This window comes from Bactrocera neohumeralis, chromosome 3, assembly GCF_024586455.1.
Source record: "Bactrocera neohumeralis isolate Rockhampton chromosome 3, APGP_CSIRO_Bneo_wtdbg2-racon-allhic-juicebox.fasta_v2, whole genome shotgun sequence".
Taxonomy (NCBI): domain Eukaryota; kingdom Metazoa; phylum Arthropoda; class Insecta; order Diptera; family Tephritidae; genus Bactrocera; species Bactrocera neohumeralis.
This window is the reverse complement of record NC_065920.1, coordinates 4778007-4797729: the sequence shown is the minus strand read 5'-3', so window position 1 is coordinate 4797729 and position 19723 is coordinate 4778007. Positions and strand designations below refer to the sequence as shown.

At 39.5% G+C, this 19723-nt stretch overlaps 2 protein-coding genes across 5 annotated transcripts in view; both read right to left on the bottom strand.

Annotated features, from left to right (window-relative positions):
• The window catches only part of LOC126754110 (trans-1,2-dihydrobenzene-1,2-diol dehydrogenase), a 239468-nt gene that overhangs the window by 115164 nt on the left and 104581 nt on the right, over nucleotides 1–19723 (bottom strand). For all 4 annotated transcript variants that reach the window (XM_050466019.1, XM_050466018.1, XM_050466021.1 and 1 more), the window contains exon 5: nucleotides 6032–6122. The gene's annotated coding sequence lies outside the window, so the exon portion shown is untranslated. The remainder of the gene's footprint in view (nucleotides 1–6031; nucleotides 6123–19723) is intronic.
• LOC126752832 (protein snail) lies at nucleotides 11976–13349 on the bottom strand. Its single transcript, XM_050463826.1, has one exon. It carries the CDS (start codon nucleotides 13347–13349, stop codon nucleotides 11976–11978), a length of 1374 nt encoding a protein of 457 aa, XP_050319783.1.

Sequence of the window (19723 nt, the reverse complement as noted above, 5' to 3'; positions counted from 1 at the left end):
ATATGGTATTCAGGGTTCATTTTGGGAACCCAACCCCTTGTCCCTAAACTAAGCTTAATTCCTGACTCCAATCGGGAATGAGAGAGAGATATTATAGAAGGCTACATAAGTTAGGTTAAAGGGTTAATTCTCTTACAACCGCCAAAAAGATCCCACTTGGAAGTTGAGTCCATAGTGATACCTAAAACTCCCCTACATACCCCTAATCCTAACCCTAACATATCGGTAAAGCGCTTTGAGGTTAACAAAAATGTTTTTCACAATTTGCGTTTGATAAGATTTTTAACCTCACCTTATGGGTGCCTCTTGTGAGCTCATGGACTTTGCAGTTTCCTGCCATTCCGAATGACCAGACACCGAATCGAGTCTCACATGGCTGTATGCTTGATGCAAGAGGCAGCACTTCGAAGCTATGCATCTCATGATGGCTTAATGTCAGCAGCTTCAGGTATTCGCTTGAAACACACTCTGGTTATACGGTAGCATAAAACTAAGCCTGATGAAGAGTTCCATACAGAAAACTAACCCAACAAATATTCGTCTGACCTTAGATCCCTTCGTTTTTGTACCGACTTCGTACTTCGCGGCAAAGGGTCTAGCTATATCTTTCAATATCTTCTAAATTAAGTCGAAGATTCTTACAAATTTTGACCCAACTCAAAACTGGAAGGCCTTTAGATATCATATCCATCCTTTAAAGCAGAATGGTTTTGCTGCAATCGTCGGATAATCAGAGTGTTATACAGCAAGACGGTCATATATATCAATAGGTTAGGTTAGGTGAAACTGGTATCCCAGTAAGCCACGCATAGACCAGTTTGATTCATTGCGATATCAGATGAAATTCAGTTCCTAAGTCCAAGAGACGCGAATTTTAACAGACTCTGTGGCCCCACTATCGATACCTGATCCAGTGTATCATACCTTGGGGACCTCAGATGCTTACGGCGTAGTCTTGCCAATGCGGGACAAGTGCACAGGAGATGTTATATTGTTTCCCTGGTCCTCTGCTCTAAACATTTCCTGCAGTCTTCTCGATCTACCACATTCTACGATATATATCAATAACGATGATAACTAATCTGACGTAATTTTTGCGTAAAATTGATCTTCCTCTATCTTTGGTTATCTTTCAGATATCTTAAACTCACAACAATTGAAGTCTTCATTCTTATCTGTACATCCGAGTCTAACTAGACTTCAAGTTCTATCATTCATTATTCCACTACTGAATTTGCCTACGCTGATTCTTTGCGGTCACTGTGGTCACATTCCTCATCTATGCCTTATTACTACTTGTTCTAAATAGTGATTTCTTGTGTTCGTAGCTTCGGCAGCCAACAACCTGTCAACAATACTTGCCACAACCCTTGCGGTATATCATCTTTTGTGGCTACGACCTTAACGGTAAATAAAAACCAATGATCGACCTAACTACTAGGCTAAATTCCATGCAGAATAGTACACAAGGAAATCTACTAGCAGAAAAGCCACGACCGGCTAGGAGTTGCGGGAAGGTGGGCGCAGATGAACAATGCAGAAGTGTGACGTGTAGAATTACAAATAAGAACAAAAATAATGTATACAAGAATAACAAAAATAACCGCAAAGCAATGCTTACATATTGAAAAACACACAAAGTTCACTGGAGTCCAAAGCCTGTTGAAGTGTTGCCTTTGTTGGACGGCGGTTCGGTTATTGCACCGCCTCCTTCCGGCTGGACAAACGGTGGTTCGTTCGTTTGAGCGGTCGGTCGCTTGGTCGACTGGTCGGTCGGTTGGTTGGTTGGTCAAACTGTTGTGCGGCTGCTTGGTCGGTCTTCTTTGGTCTCATTTAGTCACACGACACATTGGCGATATTGTTGCCACGACTATTGGCGGCGCCTCGGTGGTTTTGCTCTTTTTACTCTACTCTGTTTGTTTTGTTAGTCTTATCGGAAGGTTTTGGCTTTGTTGCTTTGCTGTTCTAATTGGGTTTGTTACCACATATGCTCCGTCAGCTTGTGTTTTTCTCTGATCGAATGCATTGCCTAATGGATTTATGCCTTCACAGCCTCATGTGTTTATTCGTAGATTTGGAAACGCTGATTAGAGCCCCGAAAGCGCCGTTACAGCCGTTCAAGCAGAAAACCAAGGCGCTGTACTTCATTGTTTTTGTGTTTTTTATGTTTCTTATACAGAAAAATAGCCAAGAATGCTAGCTTAAGCTTCCTTTTCATATATTTGTCACCACGTTCTTTGCTATACTCTCCACCGCCGAACCCTTTCGTCATTTTTCTAATCCTCCATGCAATAGACTTGGTTTTAGTTCCAGCGCTGCAGCGCTTCCTCAACTGCTGTCAATCCGTACAGCGGCCGTTGTGGATCGATGGGTGGTTATGGCTGACATGTTTCAGCTTTCATACTCTTGTACATGTCGCAAATGTTGCATGCAACACATTGCACACAGCATGCTGGCTGTGTATGTGCTTATTTCGATTATGTTTAGCCTTCAGCGCTTTCCCTATGATCATTTTTGACATGTTGCTGCTTTCCATCAACCGCCAGCACCTTCAGCACGCCACCGCTCCGCCGGCATACCCTTCCGCATGAGCACAAACCTCAAATATTTCTGCACGCCACTCGTCTCCTGAGCGCACAAACACTCCGCTAAACAGACACAGCCACATATTGGCAACTGTCACCTCACCTCAACGACGACAACAACATACGAGTGCAATATTTTCCTTCCTGTGCTTGTTTGTGCAACTGTTTATTGCGGTTGCGCTTGGTCCCGATCGGTGTGGTATGGCTTAGCTAAGCTCGGCTTGACTTCACTTGGCTTGGTGTGGCACGGTGTGGCATGGAGAGTTCATGTGTTATAGCTTGTTTTGATTTTCTATCCACACGACGGAATATCAAATTGCATCACCATCAGCGGTGCATTCAGTGCACCATTAGCCACAGTGACAGTGGCAGCCAGCAGTGCCGTAGACATTGCAATATTGTCTATCGTAAAATAAGTGAGGTGGTTGTGTTCGGTTCCCGCTCTTCCAGGTGTTTGGTACGTATATAAATACTCCAGATCGATCTTCGAACCAAGAAAAATGTCTCCTTTCCGGGCCGATCAAGTAGATCCAGTAAAAACCCAAGCCATATGTCTAAGATTTGAAAATTTACTCTATTTGAAACTGTCTTAAGAACCTTTCTTCCTTAGTATTTTCCCACTTTACGACACTTTTCATTTGTCGCCCGATTTTAAAAATCAACGGATCTTCACTATAAACGAAAGATAGCAGTATCTCCTGAGGTATCGTGTCCTCAGGGCCGCAACTAATTCTATAAATCCTCCAAAATGCCTCGGAAAGTTAATATTCTAATAGGCAACAGAAGATATTTCGCGGTCTGTAGGTATGTCGTATGGGAAAACATTAGATTATTTTTGAGTTAGCTCCCTCTCTGTATAATCCGAGCTGCCCGACGGAGCTAAATATGAATTAAATCTTAGGAAGCCTAAAACTATGATGCCTACTTAATAAAGTTGAATGTCTAGTACATGTCTCTATTTTCAGCGATTCCCCATTCTATTATCTTACTAAAACCTCAAGCCTATCAAACTCAGAACCATATTAGATTATTATCTAAGGCAAATACTTCTTCGAACCAAAGCTCCAAAAGGAGTATATTATATAACAACTAAATTATGGTAGAGGTCCTTATAGGTCCTTGGGGGCTCTCATGGGTTTTTAGTAAGACTTATACAATCAGCTCTTGGTCCCCCGGGGGTCCTCATGGGTTTTTAGTAAGACTTATTGAATCAGCTCTCGGTGTCAGTGATGTCTTCAATGACCTGACTTCCAACACCCACTGATTTTCAACTCAGGGGCTCAGCACAACTCCGTGACAACCAGCCAATCTCTAACTACCACAACAACTTTCAGCCCCAACCCCCGCCGAAATATATTTACCTCCGTCACTGTGCCTAGATATTCGCCTGGTAAGCTAGCTATCGGTTAGAAAGTACTATTTATGTAAATATCTATGTCAATATGCATGTAAATATGTAACAAGTGTGCGTGTGTTCGCGAGGAATTTTAATTACCGTGAATATGCAAATCGGTGTCAGGTCCACCGGCAACACAATCGCACCAAAGCGGTTGCATAATTAACCGCACAACTGTCACCGAGCCACACAAGTACTTGCAACAAGTACATGCACCATATATGAATGTATGTATGTATGTATGCATATTATTGTGCAACTAAGGTGAAATCAAGGAAGCCAAATCAATTTCTAACAAAATAGAAATGCATTTGTTGGTTTTAATTTTCAATGCCTTCAAGCCTGCCCCGACTCGCAGCCAGTCCAGTGCTCGCCACAGCGCCAACGAGCAAGCGACGAGATCACATATCACTGGAACGACAAACAAATGCGAACGGCAGCAAGTTGGTGACAAGAAAGCAGCACTTGCCACAACAAATAGCAACAACAACAACAGCAGTGGGGGGAAGAAATAAATAATAAAAGAGTTGGAGAAGCGCCAAGCTTCGAAACGCTCGGCAGCACCTGTGCCAGGCAGTTGCAGTGGCTTGGTTCAAGGGTTCCACAAAGGCGCATTGCCTTGCAGAACGATTGACAGAAATTAGTCAGTGTTGTTGTTTTATGAGAGATGTATGGCTGGTATGTGTCACAGCAATCAGTTTGTTAGCAGCAAATCAGTCAGTAATTACAAAATGTCGGGTTGGTAAGCGATAACGTCAGTTACTCGCATATTTTCGTGGCCGCGATGAATAAGCAAATTTGTTAACTGAACTGTGAGGCAATTGATCAAAACAATGAAATGGATCAAGGAGTTAACATTGTGTTCAAGAATGGAGTTAAAAAAAAATAAATAGAAAAGAACAAATTCGGTAGAGTCAATCTTTTTGGAAAATATATAGAAAGTGCAATAGCTTATAGTGCCAGAAACACTATACTCAAAACATTCTGAGATCCATCACATTATAGCCAGGGAATAATTAGTTCAAACAACAGCCGGAACCCTCTAGCGCTTTCAATTTAGAAAGAAGGGTATTTTGAGTATCAAACCTAGAGCCTTAATTGCAGACATCTTCAGAAGCATTTAATAATAGTTTTTGTTAGGGAGGCCAGGATATCTATTGGGCTTGTAAATATGTAGAAAGATAGATAAGAGTGACCTATGTATCTTTAGGCTGACTCAGAAATAAGAGCTTTAGAACTTGCGAAAGGAACTGAGATCTTACTTACATAGTAAATAAAGCGACGAAAAGCTATTTTCTCGAACGATGGCTTTGACGTAATTTTGATACATGCGGTCGATTAATTAAGGGACCAAGACTAAAAACCCTGTAAAAAATACCGCACTGACTACATCCGATAGAAGATTGTGTATGGTCTGCAGATTTCATCATGAAATGGACGTCCATGTTAAGTTCTATCGGTGAGGAAAACAAGCCATCTTAATGTTAGGTGCTGAAGTACAAGTCTCTATTAGAACAAGTATTATTTTGTCTTCAATGTTACCAAAGCTTTCTATATGATAAGTGATTGTAATACGTTCCGAAGAAAGAAATTTAAAGAGTAAACTAGTTATTCAAAACTCACTCGATAGAAGAGACTGTAGGAGCATGATGGGAATACTAACTGGTCACTCTCTAATGGCGACACACGCCCGCAAGATGGGGCTGACAGATCGAGAAGACTGCAGGAAAACAATGGCACCAGGGAAACAATGGAGCATCTCTTGTCCACTTGTCCCGCATTGGCAAGACTACACTGTAAGCATCTGGGGTCCTCACAGTATGATACATTGGAGGAGGTATCGACAGTGAGGCCGCAGAGTCTGTTATAATTCGCGTGAAGCGCTGGCATCACAAAGGATGACTACTTCTCTTGAACTTTGCAAGTCAACTCCATTTGGTATCGCAAATAACTGAAACTGGTCTGTACGTGGCTTATTGGCCTACCGGATGAACCTATGCTGACCTAGTTATCCAAAAGTCTACAATTTGAAATCTGATAATATACTCACAGCGAAAAAAAGTCTCAATCTTCTCCGCAACTACTTCTGGATTTCATATTAGCGTCGTTAGTTAGTTTTCAACATCCAAATGGCGGTTTCCCTGAAATTGGAAGAAGTGTACTTTGAATAAGGTTTTCGAATAAATATATTCTTTGAATAAATATATCATGTTTTCTTCAGCTTAATCTCTTTCAAAAGCGGAATAATAAAAGGACGAAAAGCTAAACGGGTCCGACAAGAACAGTGTTGCTAGCTTGATTGTGGCAACAAATTTTCATAAGCAAAAGACACAACGGGTTTGTAAGTCTTTAAGCATTATATTTAGGCCAATGCATTCATCATGAATATGGAAAGTCCACAGTAGCTGGGATTTATTAAACAGTTTTAGATCATCCGCTGATAAATCAGTGAGGTTAAAAAAGAATCATCTGCCGAAAAACACTACTTGCCACCGAACAGTCAACAGTCAGTCTCAAGTATTCAAACTGGAGATTCAATCACGCATAGCAATCACGTAATAATGACCGTCTCATTTAATATTTTACCTAACAGCCAACAAAGGACTTTGAAGTCAAAAAAGTAGAAGAAACCGCGCCGCCCATTACAGCATCATAAAACAGTCCTTTGCAGAGGATAAATAAGTCAAGAGTGAGGATTGCAACCGCAAAGAATACAAAAAGGACAGATGAGACACCTTAGAGATATGAACTACTGTAGCAGCGGAAGGCTGGGCGCATTTAACGCCTGACTTGTCAACAGAGGCGCAATGATACCAGCAACAACAACACAACAAGCCAAGATCCAAAGCAAAGGCTGCTGAATCATCGAAGCGCGCGCTGATTAACTGCCTCAGAATCCAAAAAATACCAACGCAAGAAGCAAGAAAAACAGAAGAGCTAAAACAACAAAAACAAAAACGAGAGCAAATGGAACAAAAAGGCAAGATTGGTTAGACAGCAGGCCGCAATTGTTTGCACAAAATAATAGAAAATAAAGAGTGCAAAGTAGGAAAAATCAAAGAAAGCTGCAGAGCAGTTGGCGCAGCTGAGGCGAAGTCATCATAGAGCCGAACAAAAAACATAAGAAAAGAAGAACTGAAAACTGTTTCACTGCAATTCCATTGATCACCGTTTGCGGCGCGTTGGCGGCATGCTTTTGTAGTTGTGGCAAGAGAAGCGCCTGCGCACAGGACAATATTGACAAACCAACAAAATTGCAATAGCTTAGTAACTATCGAGCAATAACAAAAACAACAACAATAACAAGAGTAAAACTAAGAAAACACCAACAAACACAGGCGCAATTGGACAAAAGTATTCCGAGGAAACTCATCTGCCCGGGCGAGTAGGCGAACAAGTGTGCGTGTGTGTGTGGATGTGTCGGTGAGTGAATTAGTAACTGTGCAACAGCAGCCGTTTAGCAACACATTATTCGATAAAGTATACACTTTTTATGTCACCTTGCTGCTGGCTCTACTCTTTTGGCGCGCAAAATCAGGACAACTTGTCTGCCTCGCCCGAGACAAATAGACGACAGACAGGTTGTCTTGTATTGTTTTGGCTGAATGAATGTTGCACAAGGTGCAACATCGTTAATACGGTTTTGTGTGTTGCAATTCTTTTGTTGTTTTGCATTCTCATTTGCTACACATGCCGGTGGCTGTTGCAGGATTCTACGAAATGCTCGACTTGTGCGTCTATGACCAGATTTAGTAATTCTAAGAACTGTTTGCTGCAACCTAATGACAATTTCGTACATTTCATTAATTTCTTTGGTGTATGCCGTAACTGTAAAAAGAATTCACAAGAATTTAAATTTGAAGAAAAGGAAGTGTGGCAAGGTGTTTCGGTATTAGCAAATATATCAAAATTTTAATTATTAATTTAATATAGAAGCCTACATGGCGCTTCTTATCTAATGGATATTGAACTCAACTTAAATGAACCGAGATACATAGACACGGAATTATATTAAATAAACTCTTTGTGCTGTTGTAAGGCCAAAAAAACATTTTCCTAATATTCCTTTCTCCATATCCGTATCTGACCTCAAATTAAAGTCCCGTGTCGCCCTTTAAATCTATTTCCTATGAGGTATTAAAGCTGTTTTAATTAAGTCTGCAGGGTTACACAGTTTGAATCCTTTGCTAGATAGTCTGGACCTTACTACTGAGAGTGGAGCCAACTTGTGTACCTTCTTCATACATATATATTTTATGAATAAAATAAAGTCTTCAGATGTATCAGAATAAAGAAAATTCAGCTAGTTTTTTATTAAGCTTCGAACCAAATCGAATCAGACCGCCATTAAGTTTTAAAGAGATCAATGGTTGGAGCTCAAATTAATTTAGTTGAATCCTAAATGTAGGCAACACTTCCATACAACTTATTTAGGTGAACCCTAAATGTAGGCAACACTTCCATAAAACTTTCATATAAGTAGGGTTATCATATCGGTCTTGATCAAAATCAGTCCCGTTGCATATGATTCCCCAGGGAATCAGTGCATTTTTCACGAAAATCAGAGAATTTTCACGAAAATAGGGAATCAGTGCCAAAGGTCAAAATCAGGGAATTCCCTGACAAGTCAGGGAATATGGTAACCCTACATATAAGAATTATTTAAACGTCGACTATATTTGGGTACAGTGTTCGAGTATAAATTAGTTGAATATATGGTCAACATGGTCATCGCAATCATGCTAATGTGCCTTTAATTTAGTCAAAATTTGCCCTATGGCCTTTCAGAAATAATGTGCAATTTAAACGCTGATAAATTAATATGACTTAAACGTTGCCGACATTTTGGTGCAGACTGTAAAATTCAGGGTGTATATGAGAAGAGTAGACTTCAAGGTACCCTAAATGTAGGCAATAGTTTTATGGAGCTTCGAACAATAGTAAATTAATTTTATTTGAGCATTGCCTACATTTAGGCGTAGTGCTGGACTGAACAAAAAGGTATCCAACTTAAAATTTTTTTTTTGGAATATCATCTAAAATAACTTTGAAACACAATTCTTCTTAATTTTCATATAACCGGTACTCAGGTTAATTTATTCTACATTTTGGCGCAGAGCTAGACTGTAAAACGTACTGAGTACATACATATATGATAAGAGTAGATTTAATGCAATCGGCAAACAGGTTAATTTTATATCACCCTAAATGTGGGCAATAATTTTGTATGATATTTTGAAAAATAAAAATAAATTTTATTTGAACATTGGCTACACTTATGCGTTTTGCTAGATTGCACAAAATTATATTTTTCATTTTTTATTAAAGGCGATAATAAAGAAAAACTTTTGACATAAAAATTAATTTTTTGAACTAATTGTGTATTTTTATATTCTTTTGAAATGATTTCCTCCAACTCACTCCAATTATTGAATTTTATATTATAATCCAACATCGTTCTTTATACAATCCCTTCTTTCCACAATCCTTACTCCTTTATTCTACCAAAGCCACTTAAACCATATTGTCTACTTGAAAGGCTCACTGCACCAACGCAGAATTGCACCTTTCACTTTCACCTTCACCTGCGAACACATCCTCTATTTGTGTAGGTGCCTTTCGCTTTCCCCCTCCAGCACACAAATCCATCATTCAACCACAACTCAACACTTTACATTCACTCTGATGAGGATCACAAAAGCCTTTACTCCGCCGTGCACATGCACTCCTTTGCTTAAGCATACAAACATATATATATATATATCTGAGCGCATGCGCATTTGGCTACTGTAAGGAAAAATCCTTTCAAATTCTAGGTTTATATGTATGTATGAGTGCGTACGTGCGCACATTTCCTGTATTCGGCACATTGCAATGCAATGCAATCCTTTTTCCCTGTTTACCACCGCTGATACTTGTATGAATATTGTATTAATTTTTCTTTAAAAGCAAAAAATGTTTACACAAAGACTTCGGCATGCCGCAGAAGACGATTTGTTAAATAAAAATCTTAAATATATATTTACTATATAGATGAGTGTGTGGCATTAGTTACGGATATTGTGCACTCGCTTGTTCTATATTGGCGCAAGAGCAGGTGCTGCTCACGGTAGTGATTTCAAATATTTGCTTTGATTGCAAGGGGTTTAAGCGAGTAGTGTGGGTTTAATGGCATCATCTATACTCTTATATAGACATAAGCACATATTTACAATTTTTACGAATTTTAACATTTTTAACGAATTGTCATACTCAGTGATAGTCAAGCGGCAGAAATCAAATCAGCTATGGTACTGGAGTGTACAAAAGTGATTAACAGGGTTTCCACCGAAAAATATATCTTACAAGCGTGGATTCCTGAGCATAGAGCAATCAGTGGAACTGAGCTAGCCAATCTCCAGGCGAAAGAAGCTGCGGCAAGCACACACTGTACGAGAGGAGCTTCAGAAAGGTGAAATGGCTAGTAAAAGTCGACACTGGCATTTGAAAAGTTGAATCCGATGAGAGAACACATCCATCATGCTATAAGAGAGAGACTTATCACTTGTAAAAATACTCTACCTCTCGGACTGATGACTCTCAAAAAGCTTAGGGGCTTCGAACGTTGCTAACTGTACTTCGTTGAAAACATATTTGTTACAATGGATGAGGTGAGGTTCAACCAAACGTAGTCCACTTGTTCGGTATTCAGAAAGATATTGGGATCAAGCCAAGTCAATTGAAAGTACGGACTTATGGGAGATTTCTTGTATTAATTTGAAGTGAGGATAATTCATTTGAAGTGGGATTCCATGAATCGGTACATAGGTGGGTTTCGAATTTAGGAAGCCTTTAATAAAATACATGTTTTTTAAGGGCCTACCGCAATCTACACTTATTCATAAAATATTCTTAAAATGAAAAAAAGATTTACATAAATTTAGACCTCAGATAATGGTGAAGTCCTTTTTTAAAACTGTTATGAATAATAATTAGTGTAAAAGTATATTCGTAGTATGTCTGGATATGAAACTTTGGTCCTTTGATGTTAATTCTAGATCTCTCTTCAGTCAACTTTCGAACCTAAAATATCAAAGGTTTACTGCTAAGTAAGAAATTCATCGAAGTTTCACACCCTACAGACATAACTAGTCTCAAATTCAGTACTATTGATAAATATTGTATGACGTATTCAGGCTACATTGCGGGATTGCGTTTCAGAATCCTTGTTAGTATTTAGTGGACTAAATTTTGTAGGCTTTTAACAAGTAGAATCGTGTACGATTTTCAAAATCTCCCAATTCCCATACCGACTTTGATAGTAAATAAGAAGAGATATTATTTATAGTTTCTTTGAGTATTGTATTTAAGTTTAGTGTCCTCCAATTCGTAAAAATAACTTAAGATTAGGTAACTTAATAAAATATTCCAACAGTTTTTATAGTTTTTTCATACAAAAACACTTAATTAATTTCCATTCATTATATAATAATTAGAGTCTAAGCTTCCGTGAGGGTTTTCATAAGAGCTAATTTGGTTGAGTGCTGTCGCTGTGTATGGGCTGGTGAAAATGCACCAGCTAAACATAAAAATTTGCAAAAATTATACGAAAATTCTTAAAACTAAAAATATAGTATCTTCAAGAAAAAAATCGAAATTCCAGTATAATTTTTTCAAAAAATTAAAAAAAATGGCAAGCAAGTAATAAAATACTAATTGAAATCATAAAATTTTCTTCCGTCTTCAACTAAAAATGATTTCATTGAAACAAAAACGACTAGAACTTAGAAAACATAAACTCCTGCTGTTACAACCGCTTACATAGTTGCAACAATAAATTGTTGTAATTTACACTAAAAACTAATAAAAAGTAAACTGAACTCTTTTAAGTATAAATACTGAATATGTCAACGCACTGTTTACGCAACGCTACTGGCACTTGGTTTTCGTTTCTGGTCAAGCTTCACTGACATCGACTGACATCGGCGCGAAGGCCGCGCTCCTGCGACACTAGTCTACGCAATTGTAATGGTGCAATTGGAGCTAGTGTGCTTGTTGAGCAGCGACATGCGCGAGAAGGATTTGTGGCAGACCTTGCAGGCGTACTTCTTCACCTCCACATGGGTCTGCTGGTGAGCGCGCAAGTTGGAGCGATCGGCAAAGGAGCGCGGGCAGTCGCTGCAGTGGAAGGGCTTCTCGCCGGTGTGTGTGCGTATGTGACCCTGCAGCAGCCATGGACGCGAGAAGGCCTTACCGCAGATGGGGCACTTGCAGGGCAAGGTATGTGTGCGTATGTGCATCTTCAAGGCGCCAATAGTGGTGTAGAGCTTGCCACATTCGTGGCAGGAATGCTGCTTTTTATCCTGATTGCACTCGGCGGCCGGGCAATGGAATTGCTGATGCTTCGACAGACCAATAACAGTCGAGTACATTTTATTACATTTGTCGCATTTGTAACGGTAACTGGCAGCCTTGTTAGCGGCTGTGGCGGCTTGCGCCTCACTACTCGTTGCACACTTCGTTGATTTGGTGTTCAAGCTAAAGCTGGACAACGGTTCGTTTTGATGATGCATTAGCGCCGGCAATGGTATATCATTGCGTAGACTCAGATCCTCTGGCTCGGAGCCTGCTTCCGAAGCGGGACTGGATGGTGGTGTCATTTGATGATATGAGTACACCGAACGTGGTGAGGTGGCTATCGAGGAGGCTGGCGAGGGAAAGATCGCATTCAAATTGCCGCCATTGGATGGCTGGTAGGCGCTCCAAAGCGCTGTCATTGGCGCAGCGCCGCCAGCGGCTAGCATGAAGGCGGATTTGTAGTCCGTCGAGTTTGTGGTATAACCGCTGGTAGCGGCTGTCAAGCCACGCAAATGTATTGCGACCGCTGGTGCGGTTTGCTGTTGCAATTGTTGGTAATAGTCCGATTCGTAGTCTGAGGTGTAGGGTTCAACGGGTGACATCAACGCCGAACAAGTACCCAACTCGACGGAGTGTTGCGAGTGGATCGAGTGTGTTGGCGAGTTGGCACGTTGTTGATAGGCTTTGGAGAAGGACTCATCGTACGCATTTGCTTCGTAACCGTCCTTCGAGAGGTTCAGCACGTATTCGCGTTTTGCTGGCACGATATAATTCTCAAAGTTGTCTGTGGCTTTGCGTTTCAGCGAAAGATCTTGCGGCTGCTCGTCAGCCAAAAGCTCGTACTCAGCAACTGGCTGTGGCTCGTGCTTGATCATGCTGGCTGTGGCGAAAGCAGCTGCTGCGGCATAATATTGCATGGGATCTCTGACCGTGACTGTTGCTGTTTCTGCTTCAGTTTCGGTTGTATCCTCGTAAACGATGGGCCGTTTCTTGAGCGGACAGCTCTTGTACTTTGTTGCTGTAGTGGCCATTATGTTATTTTGGGTTTTCCGGGATTTTCGCAAAATTATTTTCGAACTTAAAATCGTTCATAAACTTTTAGTTTATTTTTTTATGTGTTCTTTTGTCTTTCTTAAGGTCTTTTTCACAAACTCTATTGCGCACTTATTTATTTATTGCTTGCTTCTTCTGCTCACTCTACTCTAACACATACACAAAAACACTGTGGATGTTGTTGTAGATCTTTAGCGAAGTTTTGAACTGAATTCTAATTGTGTTTTCCGTTTCTTTTTTTGGTGTTCTACACTCTGCGAGCACTGCTGCTATTATGACAGGTTCGACAACGGGCACGGTCTTTTATACATTATCAGAGTCAGTCTCGGTGAACTCAGAGTTTTTCGGATTCAACTCAATTGATTGCCACGGCCACGGCCAGCGTATATGGTTGTTGTTGGTGGTGGTGGTTGTTCTTCTCTGTTGACCGAAGAAAATACTAAACGAAAACACATTTTACCACACAACCATGCACACACACACACGGCATAAAAACTCCAAAATCACTCGGGTAGTTCCTCAAATGGTTGTCGGTTGTTGTTGTTGTCACGGCTGCTGCTGCCGCCACTGCTACTATTAACAATTCAAAACAATAATAGTTCTGCGCTGCCTTCCCCTCGTCATTTGGTATTTCCATACGCTCAGCTGCAGAAAATGTCGCCGCAGTCGTGCCTAGCGCCTTAGCTCGTACTACGCGACACACTCATACATAGGCGTTTACACGTGGCCATTCATTGGGAAATTACGTACACACGGAATCCCTTAATGCATGCGTAGACGACGTCAGACAGCCAGCATGCTAGTCACCACCGCGTAGACAGCATCGTGCAACGCTCTATAACTTTTGTGTGTGTGTGTGTATGTGTGAGGTTGAGCATTTTACAGACGCGCCAGCTGAGTTTGAGTCATACTTTTCACACACACACACACATATATACATAGAAATATTGAGTGAAATGCGTTTGTTTACCAATAAGCAACCCTCCGATCTACACTGCCAATCGGCTAACTATCGCTACCACCTTTGCGAACAGCTCAAACGATCGTGCGGTGGTTAACCCGCATTCGTTAGGCATGCCAATTGCCTAGCGTACATTTGTATATACCGAAATGTTCAGGATTCACGCATATTGGCTCTAAGTGTTTGCCTGCTCTGGCAGATCAGTGATCCTGCCTCGCGAAAACTGAAGCAATTTCCATCCTATAGAGGAAGCTCAGTTACTATTCTTATTATGAGAAATGCAGCGATTTTCCGAGAATCCAACTTCACGAAGATCCATCTCTCTTACAGTCCCCAAACTACATATTTGAGACCTCCAAATCGATCGTTTGATCGCGTAGTTTAGTCATGTGCCATACAAGTAGTCATACAATACACACAACTTGGCTCCAATTTATTGCCAACTTATGTAGATCACTGATCCTGCCAATAACTCACGGGAAGCCTCTCATTTTCCAACCATTACACACACATACGCACACCTGAGCTGCGATCGTTTGTGTGGTGTGAAATTTAGGCATTACCGCAACACCTTCTTCGCATCAGTGTTCGCCTGTGTTTATGCCTCCCATGTGTGTCATGCGAGGCACTAAGTATCTACACATGTATATATGTATCGTAACGGCATACGATCGATCGATTGATCGTCTGATCTCATATTTTTCGTTGACACATTTTCATCTCCATTACACACGTTGACTGCTGGCTGTAATAACTTGTCAAAAATGTGTCCCCCGAGTGCGTTGATTGGCGTGAAAGTAGAAAGTGATCCAGCGGCATCTGCTTGGGGCTCCCCAAGTGATCGCGACAACAATTTTCATACAACCAAACTCCAAAATATGGATTTCTATGTACGACACTATGAGGGGGCTACAGTAATTGTGTTTGTTGTTGCATGCAATACATACATGTTAATATATTTATAGGCGAGAATCCCCCTCGGCAGGTATGTCAATTTCCCACTTCAGAAAAACACTCAAAAAGCCATTCCGCTTCCATTGCGTTCCGCATACTCTTGTAATGAGTTTTCTATTTATTTTTTCCCCTTACTCCACATTAAACGTGCAACATTTATACACGACTCGCCTCATTCGAATAAGAATTTGCTGGACACGCACAAACACACACAGACGTGTTACAAAAACACAGACACTTTCACGTATTACCTTCACACACACACTTGCATCTGTTTTGACGTCGTTTTGGGGTTGCTTCCAGTGCTATATGCCCGCTGCTTATTCCAATTGCTGCCTCAAAACGCTGCACTCATACGATGATGCAACTATCGGTGCAGTCGCTTGAGTGATTCCGCGCTGCCCTCGTCAATTCCTTATTGCATTTTGAACGTCATTCTACAGCAGTCGCTGCACCTCAAAAGTGTTGTCATGCAACATCTGTTTTAAATGAGCTGAGCATTTTCGTGTCCACGGAAAGTTTCCGAATTTTTGGTGGGAAAGTATGAATGTGCTATATTTGTATGTGGTATGCATATGTGTGCGTGTGTGTGTTAAGTTTTTATGGAAGTTTTCGTCAATCAACTGCTTTGCGTGCCTTCTTCCGGATGCCACTTTTTTAATTTTTTAAAGGAGTTAATGATTTTGTGTTCTTCTGACTCCTTTCTAGAAGGCAGAACTTGTTTCTTTGACAATTTTGCGAAAGATGTTTGCTTGTAGAACATTTTTCAAGTGTTTGGACAACAATAGCTTCAAGCAAGGGAATAGACTTTGATTTTATTCGTTAGTTCGGTTTCGGTGTCAAATTTTGTTATTTGGTTTGATTTTAACATCTCCTCCTTCTTCTTGGCAGACCCTTTATATGTACGTTATATACTGATACAAAATTTTTATTATATTCCGACCATATTTTGTATGAAATATTCGAGCTGCGGCCGCCAATCTTCCATTATACTTGACATATTACCTCAATAATGAAGACACGTTGCTCTATTGTTTAGCAAAATTCCTCTTTTTATTCAACCTTGTTCCCTTCAAGGTTGATCTACTGACAAAAGCGACTCTCCAACTTTTCGATACCTATTTTGTGTAGAATATTTGTCCTTTGTGAAAAATAGACCTCAGTTTCGGCGATCACCTCTTCATTCGACGAAAATTTCTTGCCCATCGAGCATTCTTTTAGATGCGATAAGAATTCGAAGCCGAATTCATGGATCTTTGCCATCGTTTTTAGTAACCGTGTGACGCGGTGTATGGGCTTGGTGAAACAGCACTCTTCTTTTGAAATGTGATCGTTTTTCGGTTATTTCGTCCTTCAAATGGTCTAATAACGCTATGTGATAGTCGCTGTTGATGGTCCTTCCTTTTTCAAAGTAGTCAATAAAAATGATTCTATACGCATTCCAAAATAAAGACAACATAACCATGTCAGCCGACTGCTTTGTTTTTCCACGCTTTAGAGCGGTTTCGTCGTATGCATTCCACTCGAATGACTGTCGATTGGGCTTTGGATGATGGAGCCATGTTTAACCCATATTCACATATCGACACAAAATCTCCGGCTTATTACGCTTGAACATCTCCACCCAATGCTCCGAATCACCAACTCTTCGTTAATTTTGTTTTATCAATTTATATCTATGTATTACTTTTTTTCACTTTATATTTCGAGAACTTCGAAAATAATTCTCACCAAGTATGAGACTTTAGTTCGCAGTTTGTAACACCTAGGAGAAAAGGTAAGAGCTCCTCGATTTAGCCTTATTCTCTGGCTGTAGGTCTGTATATACGCGAACTACTCTCTTAGTTTTTGAGATATCAATCTGAAAATTTGCACACGTACTTTTCCCTAGAGGAAACTGCTCGTTTGTGGGAACTGCCGCTATCGGATCATTAAGGCATACAGCTGCCATTCAAACTGACCAATCGCAACGAAGTGTTCCCCGACAGCCGGTTCTACGCACCAGAATTGACCCGGATTATATCCGGACAAGGGCTGTTTTTTCGGCGATCTAACTCGGATCGGTGAGTATTAAGCTAAGGGTTTGCATAGCAAACTTTTTCGTTAGACGAGATATATTTACGAAATTTGACATGGGTTATGGTTTCAGCCAGTTATACAATCTCCGAAGAAAATGTAAAGATCGGATCGCTATACTATATACCGACTGCAACTGAACGACAGAAATTAAGTTCTTGTAAAAGATCGTTTGTATTTTTAAAGGGTATAATTAGCTGTAGTTGTAAATTTTATAACTCACTAAGAACTATTATCATGTTTGTTGTTTTATCTATATATTTATTGAAAAAATTTAATATTATAGAATTTATTATTATTTAATTTTTTTTTCCTGAATATTTCCCGGCAATGATTGCACTAATATTAAAGAACTATAGCAAATGATCGCTGTTCCTATCCAAAGTTCGGATCACAATAAACTCACCTAAAACAACCAAAAATCCATGCAAACATGTACTCCAGATTTTACACATATAGTTTGTCAAAAAAGTCTTGCGGTATTTTCGCTAGTTGGCGCTGAAAGCGCGTAGTTCTAGTCTTATTCGTCGCATCGGGTCATGCAATACCTTTTTGGAAAGCCTATTTCACGCGCTAACACGTGTTTGATTGATTGTCGTTTCTTTTAAGTCGTTCGTGAGTTATAGCGTCGCAAACATGGAGCAAAATAAAGAGAAAATACGGCATATTGTACAGTACTACTACGAAAAGGCAAAAATGCATCTCAAGCCGCCAATAAAATTTGTGCAGTTTATGGACCCGATACAGTTTCCATTTCCACCGCACAACGATGGTTTCAACGTTTTCGTTCTGGTGTAGAGGTGGTCGAAGATGCGCCACGTTCCGGAAGGCCTGTCGTCGAAAATTGTGATAAAATCGCTAAATTGGTCGAATCGGTCAAGAGCTAGGCATGAGCCATCAAAAATTCATTTCAGTTTCAATAAAAAAAAAATTCAATAAAAATACCGCAAGACTTTTTTGACAACCCATTATATTGACTCAAAAAAGCGAGTTATATTTTATTACACTTTTTGTTTGACTCTTTTAATAATTTTTCTGGAAGAAAGAACTGTTTACATAATTTTTTTTTTTTTTATTATGATAAAATGGCTACCTACACAATATTAGTATTTAAGGACATCCACTTGCCGGAGGACGCTGCTCCCTCTAAAACAAGCCGTAAAATTTTAAAATAAATAATATTATAGGGTTTCCCAGTATTAGTGTTTAGAGTTTTTAAGATATGAATACCTGCTTTAAATTTGCTATTCAATACAGTAAATGTGTCATGATTTAACATGTCGCTATCGTTATGACGTCGAGACAAAAATGAAGTTAAACCACTTACAGGGAATGTTTGAGGTTTTTTAAAGTGTATTTTTTAAAGACTATCACTTTTCATAGATAGAAAGAATATATAATCAAGAAATCGCCTTAAAATAAAACTCATTACAACGTGGTCAAATGAAAAATAAGACCTGACCTTAAAAATAACTTCTAATCTTGCGGACTATTTCATATTTTAAGGGGTTACATGGGTTTACGGGTTTCAAAAAATCGAACTCTTTTCTTAATAAATTCTACAACACCTTTAGAATACGTTCTTGAGACTTGTGCACTAGAAGCTAGCTAGGCTAAGTGCGCCGTCTTTAAACGCGTTTCTCTCCAAACTCTGTTTTTGAAGTCGGTTAGCAAGATTTCATGAGAACTACACAACCGATCTTCATAAAATAGAGATACAATTCTTAAAAACTCGAACGAAAGATTTTTTTTTCAAATACAACTATTTGAAAAAAAATGTTTTCCACTCAAATTTTCATTTTTCTGTAAAAATGATTGCCAAAAATCCAATTTCCAGTTCTTTTCTCTTGTCCAAGTTCTAAGTTAAGTATTTTTTTCACTTTAGATGATTCTGTAAGGAGTTGTCCTGGCAACGCGGGTTCATCTTTTTTCCGAGAGGTCCAAAAATTTCAGAATTCCTTTTTTAATAGTGTTTGTATGTAAGAATAAAAAAATCTAATAAAGTATTTAATTCTTTATATCACAGAAAAATTAAAAAAAAATAGTTTTTTTAAACAGGAAAACCAAAAATATAAAGGAAAATGTAAGCCAAAATATTTGTTTTACAAAGAGCTGTCAATTTGGGGCTATGTTTTGCCAGAAAACTTTTTCAATATCTCTTCTAAATGTAAGATGCGATTCTAAGTCAAGGTCACAATTTCAGAAGAATCTGCCAGAAGAAATTTAATATTTGTTTATGAACAATGCAACCTTCGTCTTAACTTGTTTCTCAATTAAGAACATCTTTAAGTAACCCGACTTATTTCTCGGAATTACAAACTTTGCACAATTCTTTAATATTTTCGTATCCACCAACCAAAA